General features: G+C 44.1%; 3 protein-coding genes across 5 annotated transcripts in view; all 3 read left to right on the plus strand.

The window, feature by feature from the left end:
* Window positions 1-22913, plus strand: part of HEPHL1 (hephaestin like 1) — a 160239-nt gene that overhangs the window by 124361 nt on the left and 12965 nt on the right. The gene's annotated exons all lie outside the window — the stretch shown is intronic.
* ANKRD49 (ankyrin repeat domain 49) lies at window positions 2-7117 on the plus strand. Of its 2 annotated transcripts, none has more exons than XM_053385633.1 (4): window positions 2-127; window positions 302-422; window positions 3431-3851; window positions 6460-7117. In XM_053385633.1, the coding sequence occupies exons 3-4, from the start codon at window positions 3591-3593 to the stop codon at window positions 6919-6921; spliced, it is 723 nt and encodes a 240-aa protein (XP_053241608.1). In that variant the 5' UTR covers window positions 2-127; window positions 302-422; window positions 3431-3590; the 3' UTR covers window positions 6922-7117. The 2 variants fall into 2 exon arrangements, with proteins under 2 accessions (XP_053241608.1, XP_053241609.1); XM_053385634.1 differs by having other exon boundaries at window positions 3516-3851.
* Window positions 11990-21039, plus strand: C4H11orf97 (chromosome 4 C11orf97 homolog). Of its 2 annotated transcripts, none has more exons than XM_053385638.1 (4): window positions 11990-12346; window positions 15321-15425; window positions 18596-18806; window positions 20904-21039. In XM_053385638.1, the coding sequence occupies exons 1-3, from the start codon at window positions 12253-12255 to the stop codon at window positions 18760-18762; spliced, it is 366 nt and encodes a 121-aa protein (XP_053241613.1). In that variant the 5' UTR covers window positions 11990-12252; the 3' UTR covers window positions 18763-18806; window positions 20904-21039. The 2 variants fall into 2 exon arrangements, with proteins under 2 accessions (XP_053241613.1, XP_053241614.1); XM_053385639.1 differs by having other exon boundaries at window positions 11994-12346; window positions 18596-18721.

The raw sequence follows: 22913 nt of genomic DNA on the forward strand, positions 1-22913 counted from the left end.
CTGCGCAGCCGCAGCAAGGGTGAAAGAGTGACACGAAAGGCCCGAGGAAGGCCGGAAGTCCCCCGGCGCCTGGGGTTGCTGCCGGTCATTCCTTGGCCCCGCCCCTTCCCCCGGGCTGGAGGCGGGGGTGAGTTTTACCCGCGGCGCGTCCGAGGCGGGCTGCTGCGAAAGCCCTGCGGAGGTGCCAGCCGAGGGGCTCTGTCTTTCGGGCGTCGCTTGCAAAAAAAGGGGGGGGAAGGAATATTAATTATTATTATTATTGAAATATGATGGGTTAATGAATTGCTCTTTATTTTGCCAGCCTTTGGAAACCTGATGCTTCTGGTTCTGGAGCGCTGCAGCTTGTTGCAAAAAAGAGAGAGAGAGAATCACGACATGTGTCTGCTAAGCAACGCTGAGTTCAATGGGACTTCTTGCTCAAGGTAAGGATACACGGGAGTTGCTGCGGTGAGCAGTGGGATTTTGCAAGCAGAGGAGCGCAAGTGTCAGTTTCCTTGGAAACCAGGATGCAGCTGGGTATTTTTTATTTTATACACCGCTTGATTTTACCAGCAAAGTAACAAACCTCAAAGTGGTTTACGGAAAGCATAAAATCAGGAGAACATTTACCGTACATTATAACATGCAAAAAGTTAGAACCGTAAATTAGATCAAAACTCACGTCAGCATTTCTAAGCACCTGGGACGGCGTGCGTAAACAGTGTATTTAGCAGGCACCGAAAAGAGCACAGTATAGTTTTTAGCTCTGGCATAAGTAATGTGAAGGTTGCAACCCAAAGAGCTTTCTTTCTGGTAGAGCTGTGAGCAATTCTTAGGCGATTGTTTTGCATGTTGAAGCTTGGGGCCGTCTTTAGCATATGCGACACCGGGGTGCAAAAAACTGCCCAGCGCCCCCAATTTGGGGGGAGGGCAGGCCAAAGTTGTTGAGATTTGGGGGGGGCATGCAACTCTCTCCCATGCCACTGTGAGTGGAGGGAAGAGAGCAACCCCCACAGCGGCTTGGGCGCACAACTCTCTCCCATGCTGCTGCAATGGGAGAGCAATCCCCACAGAGGCTTGGGAGGGAAGCTGCACGCCTCATGTGAGCAGCATGCGTGTGCTGGGCGGGCCTCTTGACAGCCCACCAATCCCAGGCGCGTAGGAGGGTGGAGCCAGCCGACTGCCTCAGAGCAGCAGAAAAGCCTGCGGCGCTCTGACGGGCTCTGCTCCACCTGGCAGCGGCTGTCAGCTGGCCTGGCTCTTCAATCCCTGGACTCCTGGCCTTGTGCCCCTGAGAGCCCAGCGCCCGGGTGCTGCACACCCTTAGTGCCTATGGGTAAGCCGGCCCTGTTGAGGCTTAATATAGTTTTTGTTTACAATATACAAAGCAGGTACAGGCTTCTTGTGCCCTGAGCTAGGGCAGCTAGCCGCAAAAGAGGACCATTCATTTTCCACTGTGTAAAGGTAAAGGGACCCCTGACCATTAGGTCCAGTCGTGGCCGACTCTGGGGTTGCGGCGCTCATCTCGCTTTATTGGCCAAGGGAGCCGGCGTACAGCTTCTGGGTCATGTGGCCAGCATGACTAAGCTGCTTCTGGCGAACCAGAGCAGCGCACGGAAACGCCGTTTACCTTCCTGCCGGACTGGTACCTATTTATCTACTTGCACTTTGATGTGCTTTAGAACTGCTAGGTGGGCAGGAGCTGGGACTGAACAACAGGAGCTCACCCCGTCACAGGGATTCAAACCACCGACCTTCTGATCGGCAAGTCCTAGACTCAGTGGTTTAACCCACAGTGCAGAGGGTATTTTAGTGCGTGAAGTTTGAGTGGCAAGCTGTACCTGCTGAAATCCCTCTTCTACACAATTTCCAAAGGCTGCATACCTAGTCCTTCAGGGGCACAGTTAACCCATTCAGGACTAGGGAGTCCTCCACAGCTGCCCGCCTCCTGTTCCCTCAAAACAGTACTTCTAACCCTAGCCTGCCGGAGAGCATCAAACAGTGCGACCAAGGCAGTTTCAGTGAATCCAAACTGGAAGGGATCCAATGGAATGGAAGATTTTAAGGACATTCTTCAAGTTGAGATTGTATATTTCCTCTACTTGAGAGGCCTTCCTTCAGGTCCTGGCTCTGAGGCAAGGCACATGGGTAGCTAACTGACCTCGTCGGCTGCGGTGCCCAGGATTTGGAACAGCATCCCAAGAGAATTTTAACTGATCCCCTCACGGTCTGCTTCTTAGACAGGTGGCAGTGACTATTCTATTCAAGCAATCTTCTGTAGGAGTCTGATTTTATTATAATAAATAGCTTTGCGGCATCGTAAAGACTGACAGATCTATTATGTGAGATAGCCTTCCCCCAATCGGTGCCTGTCAGATTCCCCCGCCCCTCCAATTAGCTTGTATGGCTAATTGCATTATGGGAGTATTAGTACAACAAAAGAAGGGCAGCAAGTTGGGGAAGGCCGCCATAGGTTTTCATGAGACGCAGTCCCATTTCATCAAATGCATTATGGTATTATGAGTTTGTCTACAGCGATATCGGAGGGGAGCAAAACAAGTAGACTGTTAATCACACTGGCTGTTCACAGCACACTTGTTGTGAATAATACAGGATAATGCCTGATGCATCTGATGAAGTGCACTGTATTCCACTAAGACTTGTTCCCTAATAAATTGGTTATTCTTGACACTGCCACAAGACTCTTTTACTGCTTTTGGAATGTTTTGACTATGTATTTTGCAGCCCTTTCAAATTTGTTTGTATTTTGTTGTGAACTTGAACCATAGTTTTCCCCTTGATTTTATTATATAGCTGTCTTCATATTTGTAAGCCTCCTTGTTTGGTTTACTTAAAAATAGATAGTGGCATGTAAATTAATCAGTAATAGTAATAATAAGATTGGGAAGGACAGGGAGGAAATCTTACTGGCCTAAGTTTGGACATACCGTATTTTTTGCTCTATACGACTCACTTTTTCCCTCCTAAAAAGTAAGGGGAAATGTGTGTGCGTCTTATGGAGTGAAGCTACTTTCACTGCGCAGCAATCCCTCTTGCTGTTCTGGCTTCTGAGATTCAGAATATTTTTTTCTTGTTTTCCTCCTCCGAAAACTAGGTGCGTCTTGTGGTCTGGTGCGTCTTATAGAGCGAGAAATACGGCAATTGTCACAGTCTTGCCACACAATGCTCTCAAAGATACCTAACAAAATGACTAAGCTTTGTGTGATGCCATAAAATGCCGTCTTATACAATACCTATTCACTTTAGCTGACCTTTCATTGGAGGTGTAAGGTCTGATATAAGCCAGGATTTGAGAGTAGAAGGATTCCTTTTTTTTTTTTTTTTTTGCCACAATTCGTTGTTTTTTTAGTGTTAAATGCTAAGAACTTATTTATTTTTCGTGTGTACTGGTCACTGTATTAATCATTTCTTAATTTTTCTTTCTCTAAAGGTTGCCATGATGTCGATGCGATCTATGCCACTAGCCTTTGCTAGCTGTTTCTACGTGCTTGTAAATTCTGCTGATGAACAATCAGGAAATGAAATGAGCTAGAAGAGGAGAAGGAACTATTTCACGTGTGAATTGGGGCTTGAGAACTCAAGTCTGCAGAATGAATGAAAGTGGGAAGTCCTCAGAGAAGAACATAGAGGAGGATGCAAAAGATTATAGAGACTTTCCTGAGAGCTTTAACCAGCTTGAATTGTTGGAGACCCACCGGCACCTGATCCCCACCGGAACACAGAGTCTTTGGTCTGGAGATTCTGACGATGAAGATCAGGAAGAAAAAACCGAGGAATGGTACCAGGCTCAAGAGAAGAAGCTGGAAAACAACCCAGATAAGCTTCTGCTTTGGGCAGCAGAAAAAAATAGAGTAAGCCATTTCGTAATCACATTTCGGAAATTCATATTGGGGCTGTGTGTGTTGTGCCAGAAACCTAAATTTCTTCAACCTGATGTGGACAATCATTCCAGGCTTCATGATTTATGAAGCTGGTAATGAGTGCCAAAGCTGAGCACTCTTCCTTTCCGTTCTCCCTCCTCTCATCATGTTCTGGCTTTGGCACAAAGTTGTTGATGATTTATTATTATCACAAATGAACGATTCATTACATTTGTTAGGCACTTTGTACAAAAAAAAAGTCTCAAAATGCTTTAATTGGATACAATACCAACAGATAAAATAAATTAGAAGGCAAAGATCTAGCAAACTATACAATACAAAATTCCTAAAAAGCTCATCTAAGAGTGCAATAGGCCTACCTCCCTGCCTTGGCCCCCACCCAACTAAAGGATGAGCACCACAGTGGATGCTAACTTAAATATTATCCAAGAACTGGATTCATTTAAGCTATTTTCCTGATTTGTTAACCCTAAGTCACAGTACCCCAGTGAAGACTTTTTTTTCTGGCTGAATACCAACCAGGAACATCTAATCAAAACCAGGGTGCAGTGAGGGAACCGAGGGTTGCTCAGACCTGGTACCCATTCCTAGCTTCATAAATAAAGTTTAGTGAAGCCCTGGATTGGGGCACTGTGGCATGCTTCCTGCTATGCAGAAAAACTGTACAGTGGTACCTCGGGTTAAGTACTTAATTCGTCCTGGAGGTCCATACTTAACCTGAAACTGTTCTTAACCTGAAGCACCACTTTAGCTAATGGGGCCTCCTGCTGCTGCCGCACCGCCGGAGCACGATTTCTGTTCTCATCCTGAAGCAAAGTTCTTAACCTGAAGCACTTTTTCTGGGTTAGCGGAGTCTGTAACCTGAATAATAATAATAATAATAATAATAATTTATTATTTGTACCCCGCCCATCTGGCTGGGCTTCCCCAGCCACTCTGGGCGGTTTCCAAAAAAATATTAAAATCCTCTAATACATCAAACATTAAAAGCTTCCCTAAATAGGGCTGCCTTCAGATGTCTTCTAAAAGTCTGATAGTTGTTGTTCTCTTTGACATCTGGTGGGAGGGCGTTCCACAGGGAGGGCGCCACTACCGAGAAGGCCCTCTGCCTGGTTCCCTGTAACTTGGCTTCTCGCAGTGAGGGAACCGCCAGAAGGCCCTCGGCGCTGGATCTCAGTGTCCGGGCAGAACGATGGGGGTGGAGACGCTCCTTTAGGTATACTGGGCCAAAGCCATTTAGGGCTTTAAAGGTCAGCACCAACACTTTGAATTGTGCTCGGAAACGTACTGGGAGCCAATGTAGGTCTTTTAAGACCGGTGTTATGTGGTCTCGGCGGCCGCTCCCAGTCACCAGTCTAGCTGCCGCGTTCTGGATTAGTTGTAGTTTCCGGGTCCGGAAGCGTTTGTAACCTGAGGTACCACTGTAGTTGCGAAGTGGGATTTGATGTTTCATCTCCATGCTGCTTAAGTGCTTTTGCACAGAAGTCAAGGCCAATAATCATCCTTGTTTATTGTGTGCTATAATCTTAAGAGGTTTTAGTGTTACTTCATTCTGTCCCGGCAATGGCTCTTGCACAATAGAGATCCGATGGAATGTGGTAGATAGAGTGTCAGGCTAGGAACAGGGAGACCCAGGTTCAGATCCCCACTCTGCCTTAAACCTCGTTCGGTGATCTCGGGCCAATCACCCTTTCTCTCCGTACATCCAGTTGTAAGGGGGGGAAACAGGAAGCGAAGACCCATGTACAGTGGTACCTCAGGGTAAGAACTTAATTCGTTCTGGAGGTCCGTTCTTAACCTGAAACTGTTCTTAACCTGAAGCACCACTTTAGCTAATGGGGCCTCCCACTGCTGCGCAATTTCTGTTCTCATCCTGAAGCAAAGCTCTTAACCCGAGGTACTATTTCTGGGTTAGTGGAGTCTGTAACCTGAAGCGTCTGTAACCTGAAGTGTCTGTAACCTGAGGTACCACTGTATATCACTCCAAAGCCCTTCCAGGAGAGATGGGGCAAAAACATCATATCTAAGTCAACTCTGTGTTCCATTATTACTATTTATTAAATAATTTTGAATACCACCCTTCATCCCAAGATCACAGGGCAATTCACAACATAAAAATACAAAACGCAAACACGAAATGCATAATAAAAACTGAAGCAAACAAACCAATAATTCCCTCCCAAGGAACACATTCAAAAAGCCATAGAATGTTAATGAGCCAAACGCCTGGTTGAAGAGAAACATTTTCATCTGGCACCTAAAGATATGTAATGAAGGAGCCAGGCGAGTCTCGTGGGGGAGAACATCCCACATACTGGGGAGCCACTGCAAAAAAGGCCTTTTCTGTGTTGCCATGCTCTGGCCCTCTCATGGGGGAGGCGCACGAAAAAGGGTCTCGGGCGGTGATCACACATGGTCCAGGACAGGTCACATCATTAGGCTGAGAGAGAATAAATTTGACTGAGGTTTATAGCCAAGCAAAGTATTGGTTCAATGTCTTCAGTTCTACTCTTGCTGTAAAAGCAATGCGTCTAGCTTGCAGGCTTGCTGAAACTTATTTGTCTCTTCACCCCCGCAGCTCAGCACGGTGCAAAGGCTCCTGTCTCAAAACCTTGCTCCAGTAAATGTCCAGGATGAAGATTTCTATACCCCTCTCCACCGGGCTGCCTATAACGGGCACTTGGAAGTTGTACGGGAACTGATTGCCCACGGCGCGGATGTCCATGCCTTGACAGTGGATAGCTGGACTCCCCTGCACAGTGCCTGCAAGTGGAACAACACCAAGATAGCATCGTTCTTGCTCCAGCATGGGGCAGATATCAATGCTCAGACCAATGGCTTGCTGACTCCACTTCACCTTGCAGCAGGGAACCGGGAGAGCAAGGAAACCCTCGAACTCTTGCTCATGAATCGCTACCTAAAGCCAAATCTCAAGAACAACTTGGACGAGACAGCATACGATATTGCCAGGAGGACTGATATATATCACTACCTGTTTGAGATTGTCGAAAGTTGCACAAATTCCGTGTCCGATTCTTAGAAGTTGCATACGTTTGAATGTCGAAACACACACACTGCCAGCGCCTTTGTAAGAAGTTCTCTTTGTAATTGCACTCAAAAGTCGGTGCTTTCAACCCCACCTCTTTGGTGTAGCTTTACTCTGTGAGATGCTGAAATGAGGTCTCGTTTTGTTACGATGTCATTATTTTTATACTATAAACCACTCTACCCTTAAACTTGTGAAACATTTCCATTTTTACTTGAAAAGCTTTGGAGGAATCCTAAATATCTTGGGACCGTTTCCCACATTGACCACTTAACGTGGCAGAAGTACTCCCATCCGTCAATCTCATATCCCAAAGCATGGGAATACACAGGAGTTGGGAACCAGCATTGTTTGAAACATTTGGGGTGTTTTGTTTTTTTCCTTTTAAAACCATTGAGAATTACTGAGACCTCTCTGCTGACTTACAGGGGCTGTGCTTGAGCAGAAAGAAATCCGTACAGCCTCCAGGCAGTTGTAATGAGGTTAGCAGCTGCCAATCAACAGAGGAAAAATACTTTCTCAGCTATTAAAAACTGAGCTACCCTGAAATCAAAAAGTGCAATGTGATGGTCAGATTTCAGTGTCTGGTGCAATATATAATATACCTTGTCTGCCTACCTTCAAACCATAACATTTTATGTGCTCAGATTTTGCTTTTTAAAGGGATAACGGGAATGAATGGAAATAATATGCTGGGATGACATTATTTATTTGATGGCTCTGTGAGCAGGATTTGAATCCTCATTCAATCCTACTGATGAATTCAATTGTTGAAAGTTACGTGGATACTTAACAGCGATAGATTTTTTCAGAAGCAAACCTGGGAGCAGAAAACATTACCCGGAAGTGGCACTATGAGATTTCAGAACTTGGTAATTCATGTACTTTCTTCCTTTGTTACATTTTCATATAATGGGCAGGGATGAGCTGGATGTCATTCATGAACGAGAAGTAGCCTGTTGTCACACACAGAGGTTTTATCCATTCCAAAGATACTTGGGGCTGGTTCACATAATACTTTTAAAATACAAGTTTGAAAAAATTCATGTAAACAGTAGGTGTTGTCTCTCTACGGCTACATGTAATCCCCCCTTATAAATCTTATTGGCTTGTACCAGATAGAAATTGGTACAAATAGGTTCTCAATTTCATGTACAGTGTCAATGGGTAATGTATGAATTGACATACATGTAAACACTGTGTTTGCTCCTTTTGAATGTCTTGTGTGAATTAGCCCTAAATTAAAAGTCAGACCCACTAACATTGGGTGGTAATGTGATGTTACCTCATAACTCGATTCACTGAGGCTGTTCTTGAATAAGTGGCCTAAAGGCTACAATCCAAAACTTGTAAGCTAAAACCCACTTAACTCTGAAATAGACAAACAATCATCAGTGGTAGATCAGCGAGGGAACTCTGGAGCAAAGTGGCTTGCGTATTGAAGCCAACAGTCCTTAATTTTGTAGTCCAAAGACCCAGTTCTGATTACTACTTACAAACTTGAACTTCTTTACTAAATGTGACTGTTTGTGCGGCACTCGAATGTGGTCTATAAACTACTTGAATTGACCAGAAAATTACTAGTATGTTATCCTGTTCATTTATCAGCAGACTTTGCTCCATATAATCACATAGTTCCTGCTAAAATCAGTAAAATAATTTCCCTAAGTTACTAGAAAGTAAGCCTCATTGTAATTGTAATAGGCAGGTTTAGTTTTCTGAACTGATTACCGGTGCTTAGCATTAGGCTACACATTCTGCTGTTCTAACGGCACCTCTAAATAAATGTTTCAAGATTTGACATCCAAGCCATTTTAAGTTAGTAGTATGCTAATTAAAGTGGCTAGCAGATCACCATCTTAAGGTTGCACTACAAATTTAAACTGCTTGGGAACCAGTTTAAATGTGACAATTTCTCCCAAAAGAACACCGTGACTTGTAGTTTTGTCAATGCTGAGGCTTCACTGGAAAATGATTGCCAGTTTTATCTCAAACTGCAATTGCCATTCTGTGGTTGGGAGCTGTGACTAATAAGCAGGTCTGAAACCATTTTAAAGGTGTAGTGTAGAAAAAGGAATTTTGTAGTACGTCTTTAAGTAGTGCAAAATTGCGAAGATCTACTGTAACTGAAAGCTGTAAAGCACTAGTGTGTTGTAACAGAGAGAACTGGAGTATTTATTATTGTATGAAACGACAAATACAGATGATATCAAAGTTCACTTTAAAGATTTTTTTATTTTTTGTGAGGTACTTGTTAATGTTTGAAAACCGCATGAAAAGTGAAATGGAATGTAACTGAACTTAATACAGGTAACACTTGAAATACAGTATACTGTAATTCTGCTGTGAGTCTTATTTAAAAATAAAATATTTAACACAGTGAAACGTGATCAGGTCTTCAGCTGCAAGGTTCGTTGCAATGATTAGTGGGTTAATTAAGAGCAGTACAGTACTCTGGATACTAACAGCTTTCAGAAATACAGTGCAGCTAAATATCTAAAGGTCTGTATTAAGGGGAAATGAGTAATTGTACGTGTGTCACTGAGGGATTGTGTTGAAGCTAGCGCACTTTCAGGAAAACTGACACTGTCCTTTTTAAAATTTAATTGCATGCATATGTTGGCATTTCTTTGAGAGTGTGAGTGGGGCTCACTACTGCCTGTGGTTGTGGTGGAACACAATACAGAGTGTTGTGTGATTAGCAGCACATGATCATATGAAGCTGCTTTTTACTGAGTTGAACTGCTAGTCTGTCTAGCTCAGCATTGTCTCAGCTGATTAGTAATATGCTTTTAAATAGAGATTCCAGAAATTGAGCCTGGGACCTTTTGCATTCAGAGCATGTTATTGGAACTGAGCTGTGGTCCTTTCATGCTCAGTGGGATTCTGACTCCTCATACCGTGTGGCCAGCTGCAGAATTTCAAAATCTGTTTGGGAAGCTGTGTTTTTGCTGGAACTAAGCCTATTTGCCAAACCACGGTGTGTTTGGTGGGAAAGTGCGTCGTTTGTACCTTATCCTATGTGATTCTCAAGATATCCAAGATTGTAAGTATGCTTAGAGAATATCTACATACAATTTTAGTTTATCAGATGTATTTGCATTATATTTGGATGTCTTCTATGTGATGTCACTTCAAAAACAAGTAGCAGCACACAGGGACCATACATATTTTAACTATGCTTTTCCCAGCACACGGAAAGCACACAGCATGAACAAAGACATGGAGAATCTGGTAGCTGGAATTCCCCATGGTAGCATTTCTGAAGCCTTAACCTCAAAATGTTCATTCAGCTAGAAAGCCTTGGTTATATTCCTATGCAGTGTGTTTACCTAGCTCTATTAAAAAATGATTTTACAATACTACCCAATGCAGGTTTGCTTGGAAGTAAGTAAGTGTGGCATAGTGGTTAGAGTACTGGAGCTGGGTTAAAGTCCCCCCCTCAGCCATGAAGTTCAGTGGGTGAACTTGGGCGTGTCACCGTCTCAGCCTAACATGCCTCCCATGATTGTGGTGTTAAAAATGGGGCAGGGGGAGAGAACCATGTTAGACCATTCTTGACCTTGGAGGAATGGTTGGCATCCATCTGTCTCAGGAGACAATGGAGGAGTGAGCCTTTGGGGTCTGAAGTCAAACTGTTGGAAGGTTACAGCGCGTGTTGCGGCTGTAGAGAGCAATACGGGAAATACATGTTTTGTTGCAGCTCGGGCAAATGGAGGCGTCCAGCTGGGTTTACTTCTTATTAGAGATATATCCCACCATTTTTTTCTTTTGGGTTTACACAAGCTACAATATGCTTAATTGTGTGTTTCATTTAGGGGCTCCCCCCCCCTTGAAGTCAACAGTTGGGAGATAACCTGCTCCGCTTCGCCTAAGACCCGAACACAATGGTCCTTCTTGCACCAGTTCAAATCCACGGGCTTAAAGCATGCCTAACATGCTGTATTCAGGCCAGACGAGGGGAAACCTTTGGCCCTCCAGATTTTGTACTCCCTGGCCACTGGCTGTGCTCTTTGGGGCTGATGGGAGTCTAGCAACATCTAGGCCAAAGGGTCTCCACATCCGATTTAGTTCTAGGCATGGATTTCAGCAGGGCCGTTTCCATGGGGGAGAAGCTCCGGTTGAATGTCTGCCTGAAAGGCAGGTCACAGGAGCCCTGATTGGGATGTGGGTGGCTAAGTGGGAAGGGGGGGGATATACGCAAGCACACTGGTACAATAAGTTGCAAAGCTGAACTCTGCGAGTGCGGCTTTCTCCCAATTGAAGTGCAGTTTGAGGACATTCACAAGGAAACCAAAATGCTTGTTTACAAAGCTATTGTACTACCAACCTTACTGTATGCTTGTGAAACATGGACCACTTATAAAAGCCATCTCCAACTCCTCGAAAGATTCCATCAACGGTCTCTCTGATAAATTTTCCACATCACTTGGGAAGACAGGTGAACTAATACCAGTGTACAGGAAGAAGCAAAGATCACCAGTGATTCTTCAACATCAACTTTGTTGGACTGGTCATGTTGTGTGGATGCCTGATTATCGTCTTCCAAAGCAACTACTCTATTCCGAACTTAAAAATGGAAAGCGTAATGCTGGTGGTCAACAAAAGAGGTTTAAAGACTCTCTCAAGGCAAATTTTAAAAAATGTAGTATAAACACCAACAACTGGGAAACACTTGCCTGCGAGCGCTCCTGTTGGAGAACAGCCTTTACCAAAGGTGTCATGGGCTTTGAAGACACTCGAACTCAGGACGAAAGGGAGAAACGTGCTAAGAGGAAGGCACGCTTGGCAAACCCTCACCATGATCAACTCCCGCCCAGAAACAAATGTCCCCAATGTGGAAAGACGTGTGGATCCAGAATTGGCCTCCACAGTAACTTATGGACTCACTGTTAAAACCGTGTTTGTGGAAGGCAATCTTGCTGGGCTACGAGTGATCGCCGAAGAAGTAGTAGTTGCAGGTGCCTCTTTAGCCTTCGACAGCAGCGCTTTTGCACTGTGACGCCTCTGCTCGCTTCACCCACCATCCATCCCCGCCGGGCTTCTTAGCGCAGCATCCGTCGCCATGGCAACGCCCAAGAGGCCCGGGCCTAGTCTCACTCTAGGCCGCCTCTCTTCCTGCGCTTTCCCCCGGCCCCGGGGAGCGGGAAACTTAACTCCCAGGCTCCTTCTTAAGCTCCCCCGGGGAAGGCGAGTCGCGAGCTCCGGGCTCCCTCTTCTTCCTCCTCCTCCTTTCTCCGCCTCGGGCTCCTATGGCAACGGGCCCGCGCGTCTCCCACTTGCCTGGGCGCGGCTGGTGCAAGAGGCGGCGGCGGGCGGCGAGGCATGAGAGCGGCGGCCGGAGAGCAACTGGAGCCGAGTCCCGGGGAGCCGGGGAGCAGCCGGAGTTACGCGGAGTACAATGAAGCGGGGCAGCCCTGTGAGTGGGGAGGGGTCGCCGAGGGGGGACACACACAACCGCGTAGTCCCCTCCAGGGCTGGAAAGCGTGGCAACCTCTTTCGAGCCAAGGGGAGTGGGTAGGTGGGGTCATTGCTGTGGCTGCTGCTGCTACCCCTCTCCTGTGCAAAATGTGGGGGTGCTGCCCTCTCCCCTCCACCCACCCCCATTAGAGGGAAAGGGCACCCCACCCTCTTGCATTAGGGACTGCCTGGCACCATTGGACCCCCTCCGCTCCAATGCCCCTTGCCCATGATGTGATGCCATTGTTCATTTCCCCATAGAGAACCCACCTCCCTTGCCTCCCAAAGGGACCACCCACCCTCTTCCCCCAGTGCAGAGGATCCTGCCTGTTCCAGTATTATTATTATTGTTTATTTAATTTGTATACAGTCTTCCATCTGAAGATCCCAGGGCAGTTCAGGCAGAGAAGTACAAAATGCATAATAAAATTCTGCAGTCGACCTCCTTTGTAATGTTTTATTTTGAAATCTTTTAAGATGATATTTTCGTTTTCCCGTTAATTAGGTTGCTTTGGCTGTGTACTTTTATGTTTGACTTTCTTAAGTAGTGTTTCATTCCGGATTGTTTTCCTGGCCTTTTAATGTGCTGTAAGCCACTTTGAGATTTTTCTTAAAAATACAAAACGGTATGGTATAGAAATGAAATGAAGAATAAATGATAATAATAATAATAATTTTTAAAAAGCAAAAGCAAACCAACAACCCCCCCTTCCCACAAACACATTTTAAAAGCCATAGGATGTTAATCGACCAAATGCCCAGGTTAAGAGGAAGGTTTTCGCTTACTGTGCTTTTTCGCCTTGTGCACATATCAGTCTCCCTTCCATGAGGGCATTGCACACCCCACAAGGGTTTATTCCGCTTGACAAAAATCACTATGAGGAACTCTTTTCAGTTCCATTCTAGAAGGACTGGTGTCCTCCCCTTTCCTCTGCTCCCCACCAAAAATCAACATTCAATTCCCAATTATAGTCAATTCCATTGGGGACATCCCATCCCAATGCTATACACCCCATCTCCTTCAATGCAGTTTTTCCAAACATGCTGGAGGTTTGGTTTATCCCATGGGGAAATTTTCTCACTGTGATGAACACAGACCACTTTGAGATCTGTTACAGCATCGCTGACCGCCATTTCTACTGAAAGAGTTGCCTAACCCAGCAAGCTTTCAGTCCATCAGCTATGGAAGCATTATTCATACGCAGGCGTTTTAACTCACCAAAGGACAACTTAACAAACACTTGATTTACAGAAAACCATCTATACGTAATCACCTTCAAGGGCTGCATGCATGTGTATGACATTTTATAGATACATACACATGCCTGATAGTCGTGATTTGCTTTTGGTTCATTAGTTTGGGTACACCATGTATAGAATACAGTGAAATGTCACTGAACCGCAACTGGCTGGGGTGCCTATACAATATGTGGGGCAGTGAGATGGGTTAATTTTACACCTGAAAGCACAGCTGCCGGTGAGCTATTGGGCCCAAATGGCTCACAAAACTATAGATTAGCATTTGCAAATTTTGACTGCATTTAAGCAGTTTCATGCCACACTTGGACATCCCATTACAAGTGGAATTGAAACTTCACCTCCAAACATGGGAGTAGCCAAGATGGGGGGGGGACCAATGTGATTTGTTAAGTATTTCTATTATTTTACTTGCTGGGGAGGCAGCTGCCCTTCCCTGCCACCCCCCATTCCTCCAAACATTGGACAGACTATTCAAGCACTCCTTTGGCTCCTGAGATTTCAGCAGGAATTGTTTCCTTCTGAAGCATAACTTTACAACCTTAAAGGGGCACCAAGCTTTGGGAAAACAAATTATGAGCCACTGTTCTCTGAATTCTGGGACTATTTTCACATTCTGCACTTTCCCCCACTCCCACAGAATGGCAGTATACACATATTACCTGATTATCACTCCATGTGGCAGTTCAGATGAGTAGTGTGTGGAGTTAAAAAGCATTTAGTTGTTTCAAAAACCTGTTGCATATACTGTATAGTATAATTTTATACAGTGCCCTCTAGTGCCCCAAAAGGGAAGATAAGGTCCCTTTCGCAAACAATCCGCTATATTATACAGTACATATTTTTTTCAGTACCACTCCATACCTCCGTACCACTGATTCCTATATGCTTATGAATCCTTATAAGTGACTCTTCTGTCTGTTACCTAAGAACAACAACCTTCAATTAAAATTGCCTACTCAGAAGTAAATCCTACTGAACTCATTTGGGCTTACTCCCAAGTAAGTGGGGTTAGGATTGCAACATTTGTTACTATGCCCCAGAGTTCAGCGAAGCATCACTTCTGCTTGTCGTAAATCATGCAATGGGAAACCTCTCCAATCAGTCAATGTAATGGCTTTGGAGTCTTCTGAGCCTTTAATTATGGAATTAATGTGTGGTGATGCACACCTTGGGAGAGGGCCATAGCTCAGTGACGGAGCTCATGATTTGTGCACATAGTGTTCCATTTTCAACCCAGAATATCTCTAGGTAGGACTGGGGAAAACCTGTCTGAAACCATAGTGAGGCAATGTAGAATACTGAGCTAGATGAACCAGTGGTCTGAGTTACTGTCTTCACTGGTGTGTCATGGGAAAATATAAAATAGTTAGTGATTGCATGGAAGATTATTACAAATCTCAGTATTGTTTCCATATCTGCTATATCTTGCACCTGAGAACAGAGTACCAGAAAAGAATATTTAAGCTATGGGTGCATCAGTGACTTAAATAAAACATGATTGATATTTTTCGTATCACATTTTTTAAACGTCTTGTTTGCATTTTTGAACTTTATATTACAAATGAGAATGATTTTATTATGTCAAATTAGTTAATTCTGATACACAGCTAAGTGAAATAAGGCGTGTATCATATGGGATTCCTTATCCCTGTAAATTGTCTTTAACAAAACAGGGAAGAAGTTTGTATATGTCGAACCACCTAGGAGAGTTAAGGAAGTGCTGGAAGAAGAGCTTTATTTTCGGAGGGATGAATGCAGAATTAAACACCCTTCAGAAGGTAAGCTCCGTGGCCGGCAAAGGTATAAAATAAAAATAAAATGATTTAGGGAAGAAAAATCTGAAAGGTTTAGTGGATAATAAGTTGTGAAAATCTGGTGTAAATACTGCTTAACTTGAGGAAATATAAAGTCAGATGTTACGGGTAAAACAAAGTTCTATTTATTTATCATATTTGTATCTTACAATTTTTCCAGGCATTCAGAATGGTGCATGTCATATTATTTATAAGTGTGATACCCTCCAGCACAAGGATTTCTGCTTGGACAATGGAAGTTCCTTTGCCTCTTCTCATGCTCCCCTGTGTCTTCCACCAATCCTTTTCCAGAGGGTTGGGGTGGGGTGGGGGACCCAGAGCAGATTTAGAGGATGCCTGGGTAGAGGAAATAATTTCTGTTGCACATCAGAAGTCGTGGTGCTAGCGGAAGCACTTCATTGGAGAGCTCCCAGTATATCTTACCTGCCCTTCACCTTAAGGTCCCAGGGTGGGTTACAACAGTATAATAAATTCAGAGGCTCAATACAAGAGCAAACTCTAGCAAAAGCCAGTACATTGGCTTGCCCCTATTGAACTCATTTAGTAACCCGACCAAGTAAGAATCACAGAGTGGCCCCCCCTTTTCATATTAAGTATTTCATTTATCTTTCAGAGTGGCAGTTCTTTAACACCATTCTTCGGAACAGCTCATTTAAAGTTTAGGGAAGCCTCAACAGAGAAATCCAAAACAGCAGTTAGTAGTTGCAAGCTGGCTTTGGACAACTTATAGAAGAAGAGGGCCAGACCCTATAAATACTGTTACCTTGGCATGTCATCATTTGTATTCAGCCTTTTATCAAGAAGCTCCAATCAAAATACACAAGTTCAGTAGTGCTTTTTTCTGGAGGTACACAGGGGTACGCATACCCCTAAACATTTTGTCAATCTTTGTACTTTTGTCCATTTACTGTATTTATTTTCCCAGATTTGAACTATAAAATGGTGATTTTCTTGAGTCAAAATGAGAGTACCCCTAAACATTTTTTTAGAAAAAAAGCACTGCACAAGTTTATTCTTTTTATTCTCACAATAGCCCTGCAAGGTAGATTAAACTGAGAGAAAGAGGGGTGGGGCGGGACTTGACCACCTAGTAAACTTTATGGCTGATTAAGGGGTTGAAATGAAGCCTAAGGCCAATACGCAATTGACTATTCCATACTGATTCTCTGTTAAGACATCCCTCATCCACTTTGATTGACATCCATGTGTATTTTGTTACTCCATGAATTTGCCTTAGCTGGTGGTTTTCAAAGATGCTACCTTGAAGGAATGTTTTCCATAGCTGGGAATCCGTATGGCTTGTGGTGGAACTTTGAACACTGCAGAGGATCCTGTGGCAAGTTCAGTATATGTGGGACACGGGCCTCACAATTCACCCTGCATGAAGCTTACAACACAATTCCTGCTGCTCCCCATTGCAGGAGAACATCAGCAGATTGAGCAAGTTGTCTTTCTGAAAAGCTGCACAGCCATTACCAATTTCATTTAGGAACCCTTGAGAAGCTTCAAAGGAACCCCAAGGTTTCTGGGAAGCCAGTTTGAAAGCCACTGGTGTAAGCCCTATAGTTGTTAATTCCACAGAGTTATCCACCACGTCATACCACTGCAAAAATGCATGATGAGAGGCTTAATATTTGCATCTATCACAGACCTTGCAATAATATGCAATATACCCAATTGATCACTCTGCTCTGCTGCAGAGGGTCTCCTGCAGATTCCATCTATATCAGGAGGTCCATTCCATACAATATAGCAGGCACGTCCAACATCCATAAGGTTTCAATATACCGTCCAATATCAAAAACTGGCAGTGATCTCCCGCGCTCTTCCATTGTCATTCTTAAACTTAAACATATTACCGTAATTTTTTGCTCTATAAGACTCACTTTTTCCCTCCTAAAAAGTAAGGGAAAATGTGTGTGCGTCTTATGGAGCGAATGCAGGCTGCGCAGCTATCCCAGAAGCCAGAACAGCAAGTGGGATTGCTGCTTTCACTGTGCAGCGATCCCTCTTGCTGTTCTGGCTTCTGAGATTCAGAATATTTTTTTTCTTGTTTTCCTCCTCCAAAAACTAGGTGCGTCTTGTGGTCTGGTGCATCTTATAGAGTGAAAAATACGGTATATTTGGCTGGGGAAACCTAGCCAGATGGGCGGGGTATCAGCACCCATCCAGAACTAGGAGGGAGAGGGTTTTTCTTTCCATGGGAACTGGCGGGAGGGGGGAAAGGGAGGGGGACGTCATTGTCTCTCTCATGTGCCACTCTTCCCTCAGCTCCCTGACTGGGTGCCTCCACAGCCGCAGCCCGTGCAGAGCCCACACACCTCATCTTCTCGCACACGTACACACAAACACAGGCCAGCTCTTCCTGGGAGCTGGCAGAGCAGCCAGTTTCTCCCTTGGAGCCGCCAGGGTAGCATCCCTTTCACATCCCCCCAGGAGTGCAGTGGGAAGGAGAACAGGCAAACACACACACACACACACACACACACACACACACACACACACACAGAGGCCAGCTCTCCTGGGAGCCAGCAGGGCTCTGTCACGTCCCCCAGGAGCGCAGCAATTGACCTGCAATCGACCATAATCTAGCCCAGGATCCCAATCGACCTGTTGTACATGCCCGCAATATAGGAACAGCATTTAGGAAGGTGGCAGCTACCCTTTGGCGCTCTCTCCCATTACGCACTATACAGGCGCCAACTCTGTTGTCTTTTCAGGACCTACTGAAGATCTTCCTTTTACAACAAGTGGAGGGTGTGTTTTTTATCCCAGTGTGTATCTGTATTGGATTGGAAATTTATTATATATATGGGATGCTTTGCAAGCATTTTTACATACAGAGTTGTGGGTTTTTTAATTGTTTGTGTATATTAACTTGTTTTTTACATATGGACTTGTTTTTATTATGATACTGCTCGGAGATATTTTACGGCAAACCGCACATAAATGGAATCGAATCAATAATGCAAGGTTCCTTCCAGACCTACAGTTGCACGATTATGTTTCGTCAGCCAGTGGTTTGTACAAATATTTCGGTCCGCGGGTATTAATTGCTTTCCCTCCTACCTAAAAATATAGAAGGTCAGCTTGGAACCCAACTGACAATAATGCTCTTCATATATTTTGAACAGCGGCTCTGGAAGGAATTTGGAGCTTGAAAAGGAATTTCCCAGTGGGAGGCTTCAAGCCGGCATCACAGAATCCAAGTAGCTTGCTTTCACAGCCCAAGTACTACTCCAGACATGCCGTAATAAGAAGTAAGAATGAAATATCTGGGGGCTGCATCCTGCATCAGTAAACAACTCTGACTTTCAAAACATTCACCTGGGATTGTCCGTCTTGGTGTGTGAATCCCAGCATCCATCAGCTTTTGAAAAGTCACATAAAACTTTTTTTAAGGGAAGGAAAAAAACAGCACCCTGTTTGTTCTTCACCTTTCCTTCAAGGCGCTGTATGTTTTCCCCCCATTTTATCCTCAGAGCAATCTTGTGAAGTAGACTAGGCTGAGAGAGAGCGAAAGCAAGAAAACATCCCCCAAGGCTATCTTGTAAAACTTCACGGCTGCGTGAAACCTAGGATTGTATGGTTGTGGTAGGGTAGCGCTCTGCCCGTTAGACACCATACTAGTTGCTCTTTAGATCTTCAGATTTGCGACTCTGCTTTAAGATTGCTACTCCTGGCTTGCAATGTGGCTTGCAGTGTTTTTAGTCTGGTTTTGCTCCTTGAGATCAGGGATGGGCAGTTGCTGAGGTGCTGGTTCAATTCATGCACTTTGCAAGGGAAAATTATCGTAGTGTATAAGTGGGGCTGCCGGTTCTTGCACAACTCTACAAACACAACACATAGGCTAATAGTTAGTAGAGAATATATAATAGAATAATGATATCATTCAGATTGTAGGAATAAGCCAATCAAAGTTCATATGTACAATATAACAGAGTGGTAGCGAGGACTGCCAAGCCGTGTGTTCAAAACAGATGTCTACTACTGAAACAGTAGTATCATTCCGGAGACTCTGTCCTTTTGAAACTTTTGAGACATCTTCTGTTGAAACTTTTGAAAGACTATTGTGAGACTGTCCTTAGACATCTGTTTTGAACACACAACTTGACAGTCCTCGCTACCACTCTTATATTGTACATGTGAACTTTGATTGACTTATTCTTACAATTTGAATAATATCATTATTCTATTATATATTCTCTACTAACTGTTAGCCTACGTGTTGTGTTTGTATTGTTGTGGTTGGTTCCTACTGCAACACAGGGGTTTGTTTTTGGTTCTCACACAACTGCGGAGCGTTAGGGGGATGGAGTCTAGCTGTCCAGGCTCACAGAAGAGATGGCTGTTGCTGCAGCAGGAGAAAGTGCACCCATCCCCAGTATCAAGCCAATAAAATGCAGTCTAGAAACTCTTGCAGGGACAATTAAAATACTAATTACTGTACTAATTACTATAAGTTTAATTTGTTTGTATCTTATGTTATGTACTGTTTTTCCTTTTTTTGTTTTTTTTTCTCTTTACTTTTTCGTGTTCTGTTTGCCTTTTTTGTTGTTTTAATGTTTGGTGTTGCATAATGAAACCAATAAAAATTATTTTAAAAAATAAATAAAATAAAATACTCCTGAGGGCAAATAAAATTTTCAAATGTAAAAGAATCTTAACAGGGCCACGGGCAGCAGCACCGCCCTGCTTTGGGAACTTGCAATTACAATCTCAACTCCTGGTTAAAGTCAGTAAAGTCATAATAAACCAATAAAGTCAACGAGATTACTCCAAAATAGATGGCCATATTTATTTCCTTACATATACATCCCACCTTCCTTCTATCACTTAAGGCAGCATACAGCCAATCCAGATATTCTGCTCTTCTCCCAAGTGGCTCAGGCCAGCACACTTCATTATCTTCCACATTTAATATCCTCACAACAACCCTGTGAGGTAGTTTAGGTTGTTTTTATATTAGCTTTCTCATTCCACCCCCCCCCCCGCCAAAGAATCCTACCTTCCATAAACATCTGCAATTTTCCTTAAACTTGTGAACCTACAACTTCATTTGTTTGAGTGCACAAGATTTCGCACACATTTGCACACTTCAAGCTGTTTTTACCCTTGTCAATTAAAAATGTTAAATAATTTGTGCCCCTCTCTAACTGAATGGATTCAACTTCTGTAGCTGAGAGGCACCTCAGGTAAGTTTCCACCCCCATTTTAAAAATAATTGTCTGCTTCCTCACATTCAGTGAGGTCATGTTGTATAAAAAAATGCATATATAGTTCATGACACCTTTTTATTAACAAAAAGAAAGAAAACTTGATTGGAGACTGCCCTGTGTTAGGTGGCTAACAAAATGAATAAATAAAAGTACATATATGTGGAAATGTCTCACCAATAAAACATTTACTAGTCTCTGTTTTCATTATTTTCCCCTCCTGCAGGATAGCCCCTGTGAAAAGCAGCATTGATGGAAGGGACAGGAACTAGGCAAATTCACAGCTGCTATTTTTATCCAAATGCTGAGTACTATATTCTAGAACTTGTATCATAGCATGTAAAATAAACTTTTCAACCATGCATCAGTCAGTATATCTGTGTTGATCTTCTGTTTAGCTATAAAATGTTCCAGAGCGAAAATGTTTCACCTCTCTAAATTTTTATTACCCGCACAGCACACGCCTGTTTGGTAGAAGATTGTTCTTTTATTAGTTCAATGGCCCCCTTTTCTGCAAACAGCACGGAAATGCAGGCTAGTAAAAGTGGGCTCATATACTGTACAAGCAGTGATGAACAGCTGTATTCAACACTGAGCAAAGCAAAACATTCCACCAGCGCCATGATTTTTCCGTGTACAACAGAATATCCCCCCCACCCGCGGAGCTCCGTAAATCTGTTCTGGGGTACTCCCAACTCCCCGGAGCAGATCTGGGAACAATATAGGGTGTGCAAGCTGGAGGAAGAAGTGGGAATCCTGTTGTTTTTGTGCAACTGTTAATGCCACTCATGTTTAAAAACAGCAGCAGGTATGTAAGATCTCTACTAATGTCTGCATGTTTGTAATGGTGTGCTGCCATTTTGAAGAGGATAAAGGTAAAGGGACCCCTGACCATTAGGTCCAGTCGTGGCCGACTCTGGGGTTGCGGCACTCATCTCGCTTTATTGGCCGAGGGAGCCGGTGTACAGCTTCCGGGTCATCTGGCCAGCATGATTAAGCTGCTTCTGATGAACCAGAGCAGCGCACGGAAATGCCGTTTACCTTCCTGCTGGAGTGGTACCTATTTATCTACTTGCACTTTGACGTGCTTTCAAACTGCTAGGTTGGCAGGAGCAGGGACCAAGCAACGGGAGCTCACCCTGTCATGGGGATTCAAACCGCCAGCCTTCTGATCGGCAAGTCCTAGGCTCTGTGGTTTAACCCACAGCGCCACCCGCGTCCCTTTGAAGAGCATAGGAGACTCTTAAATGGTTGCGCCATGCTCCTCCTTTGTCCTTGCCCCAGGGCTAAATCCCCAAATCAAGTCCCCCATGTTGTTGTTTAGTCGTTTAGTCGTGTCCGACTCTTCGTGACCCCATGCCAGGCACTCCTGTCTTCCACTGCCTCCTGCAGTTTGGTCAAACTCATGCTGGTAGCTTCGAGAACACTGTCCAACCTTCTCGTCCTCTGCCGTCCCCATCTCCTTGTGCCCTCCATCTTTCCCAACATCAGGGTCTTTTCCAGGGAGTCTTCTCTTCTCATGAGGTGGCCAAAGTATTGGAGCCTCAGCTTCAGGATCTGTCCTTCCAGTGAGCACTCAGGGCTGATTTCCTTAAGAATGGAGAGGTTTGATCTTCTTGCAGTCCATGGGACTCTCAAGAGTCTCCTCCAGCACCATAATTCAAAAGCATCCATTCTTCGGCGATCAGCCTTCTTTATGGTCCAGCTCTCACTTCCATACATCACTACTGGGAAAACCATAGCTTTAACTATACGGACCTTTGTTGGCAAGGTGATGTCTCTGCTTTTTAGTATGATAGCCATCTTCAAATATCTAAAAGGCTGTCCCATGGAGGATGGAGCAAGCTTGTTCTCTCCTGCTCCAGAGAGTAGGACTCGAACCAATGGATTCAAGTTACAAGAAAGAAGATTCTGACTAAACATCAGGAACAACTTTCTGACAGTAAGAGTTTTTTGAGAGTGGAACAGACTTCCACAAGAGGTGGTGGACTCTCCTTCCCTGGAGGATGTGATGGCATATCTGCCATGTACGCATGCACTAGTTGAGATTTCTTCATTGCAGAGGGTTGGACTAAATGACCCTCGGGGTCCCTTCCAACTCTACAATTCTATGATGCCATGATTCTATGTCAGAAGTAAGCACCAGGAAGTTCAGTTGGAGTGATTCCCCTGTAAATTTGTATATAGGATTACAACCTTAATCCTGTTGGTTTTTGATATAAGTGGGGGCAGGGCT

This window comes from Podarcis raffonei, chromosome 4, assembly GCF_027172205.1.
Source record: "Podarcis raffonei isolate rPodRaf1 chromosome 4, rPodRaf1.pri, whole genome shotgun sequence".
NCBI classification, from domain to species: Eukaryota; Metazoa; Chordata; class Lepidosauria; order Squamata; family Lacertidae; genus Podarcis; species Podarcis raffonei.

Bases quoted from the DNA above. Each gene is read 5' to 3' on its own strand.
- ANKRD49 (XM_053385633.1), top strand. From the start codon at position 3,591: ATGAATGAAAGTGGGAAGTCCTCAGAGAAGAACATAGAGGAGGATGCA. The intron at 3,852-6,459 runs GTAAGCCATTTC...TCACCCCCGCAG, and splicing joins GGGCAGCAGAAAAAAATAGA to CTCAGCACGGTGCAAAGGCT.
- C4H11orf97 (XM_053385638.1), top strand. From the start codon at position 12,253: ATGAGAGCGGCGGCCGGAGAGCAACTGGAGCCGAGTCCCGGGGAGCCG. The intron at 12,347-15,320 runs GTGAGTGGGGAG...TTAACAAAACAG, and splicing joins CAATGAAGCGGGGCAGCCCT to GGAAGAAGTTTGTATATGTC. The intron at 15,426-18,595 runs GTAAGCTCCGTG...TATTTTGAACAG, and splicing joins AATTAAACACCCTTCAGAAG to CGGCTCTGGAAGGAATTTGG.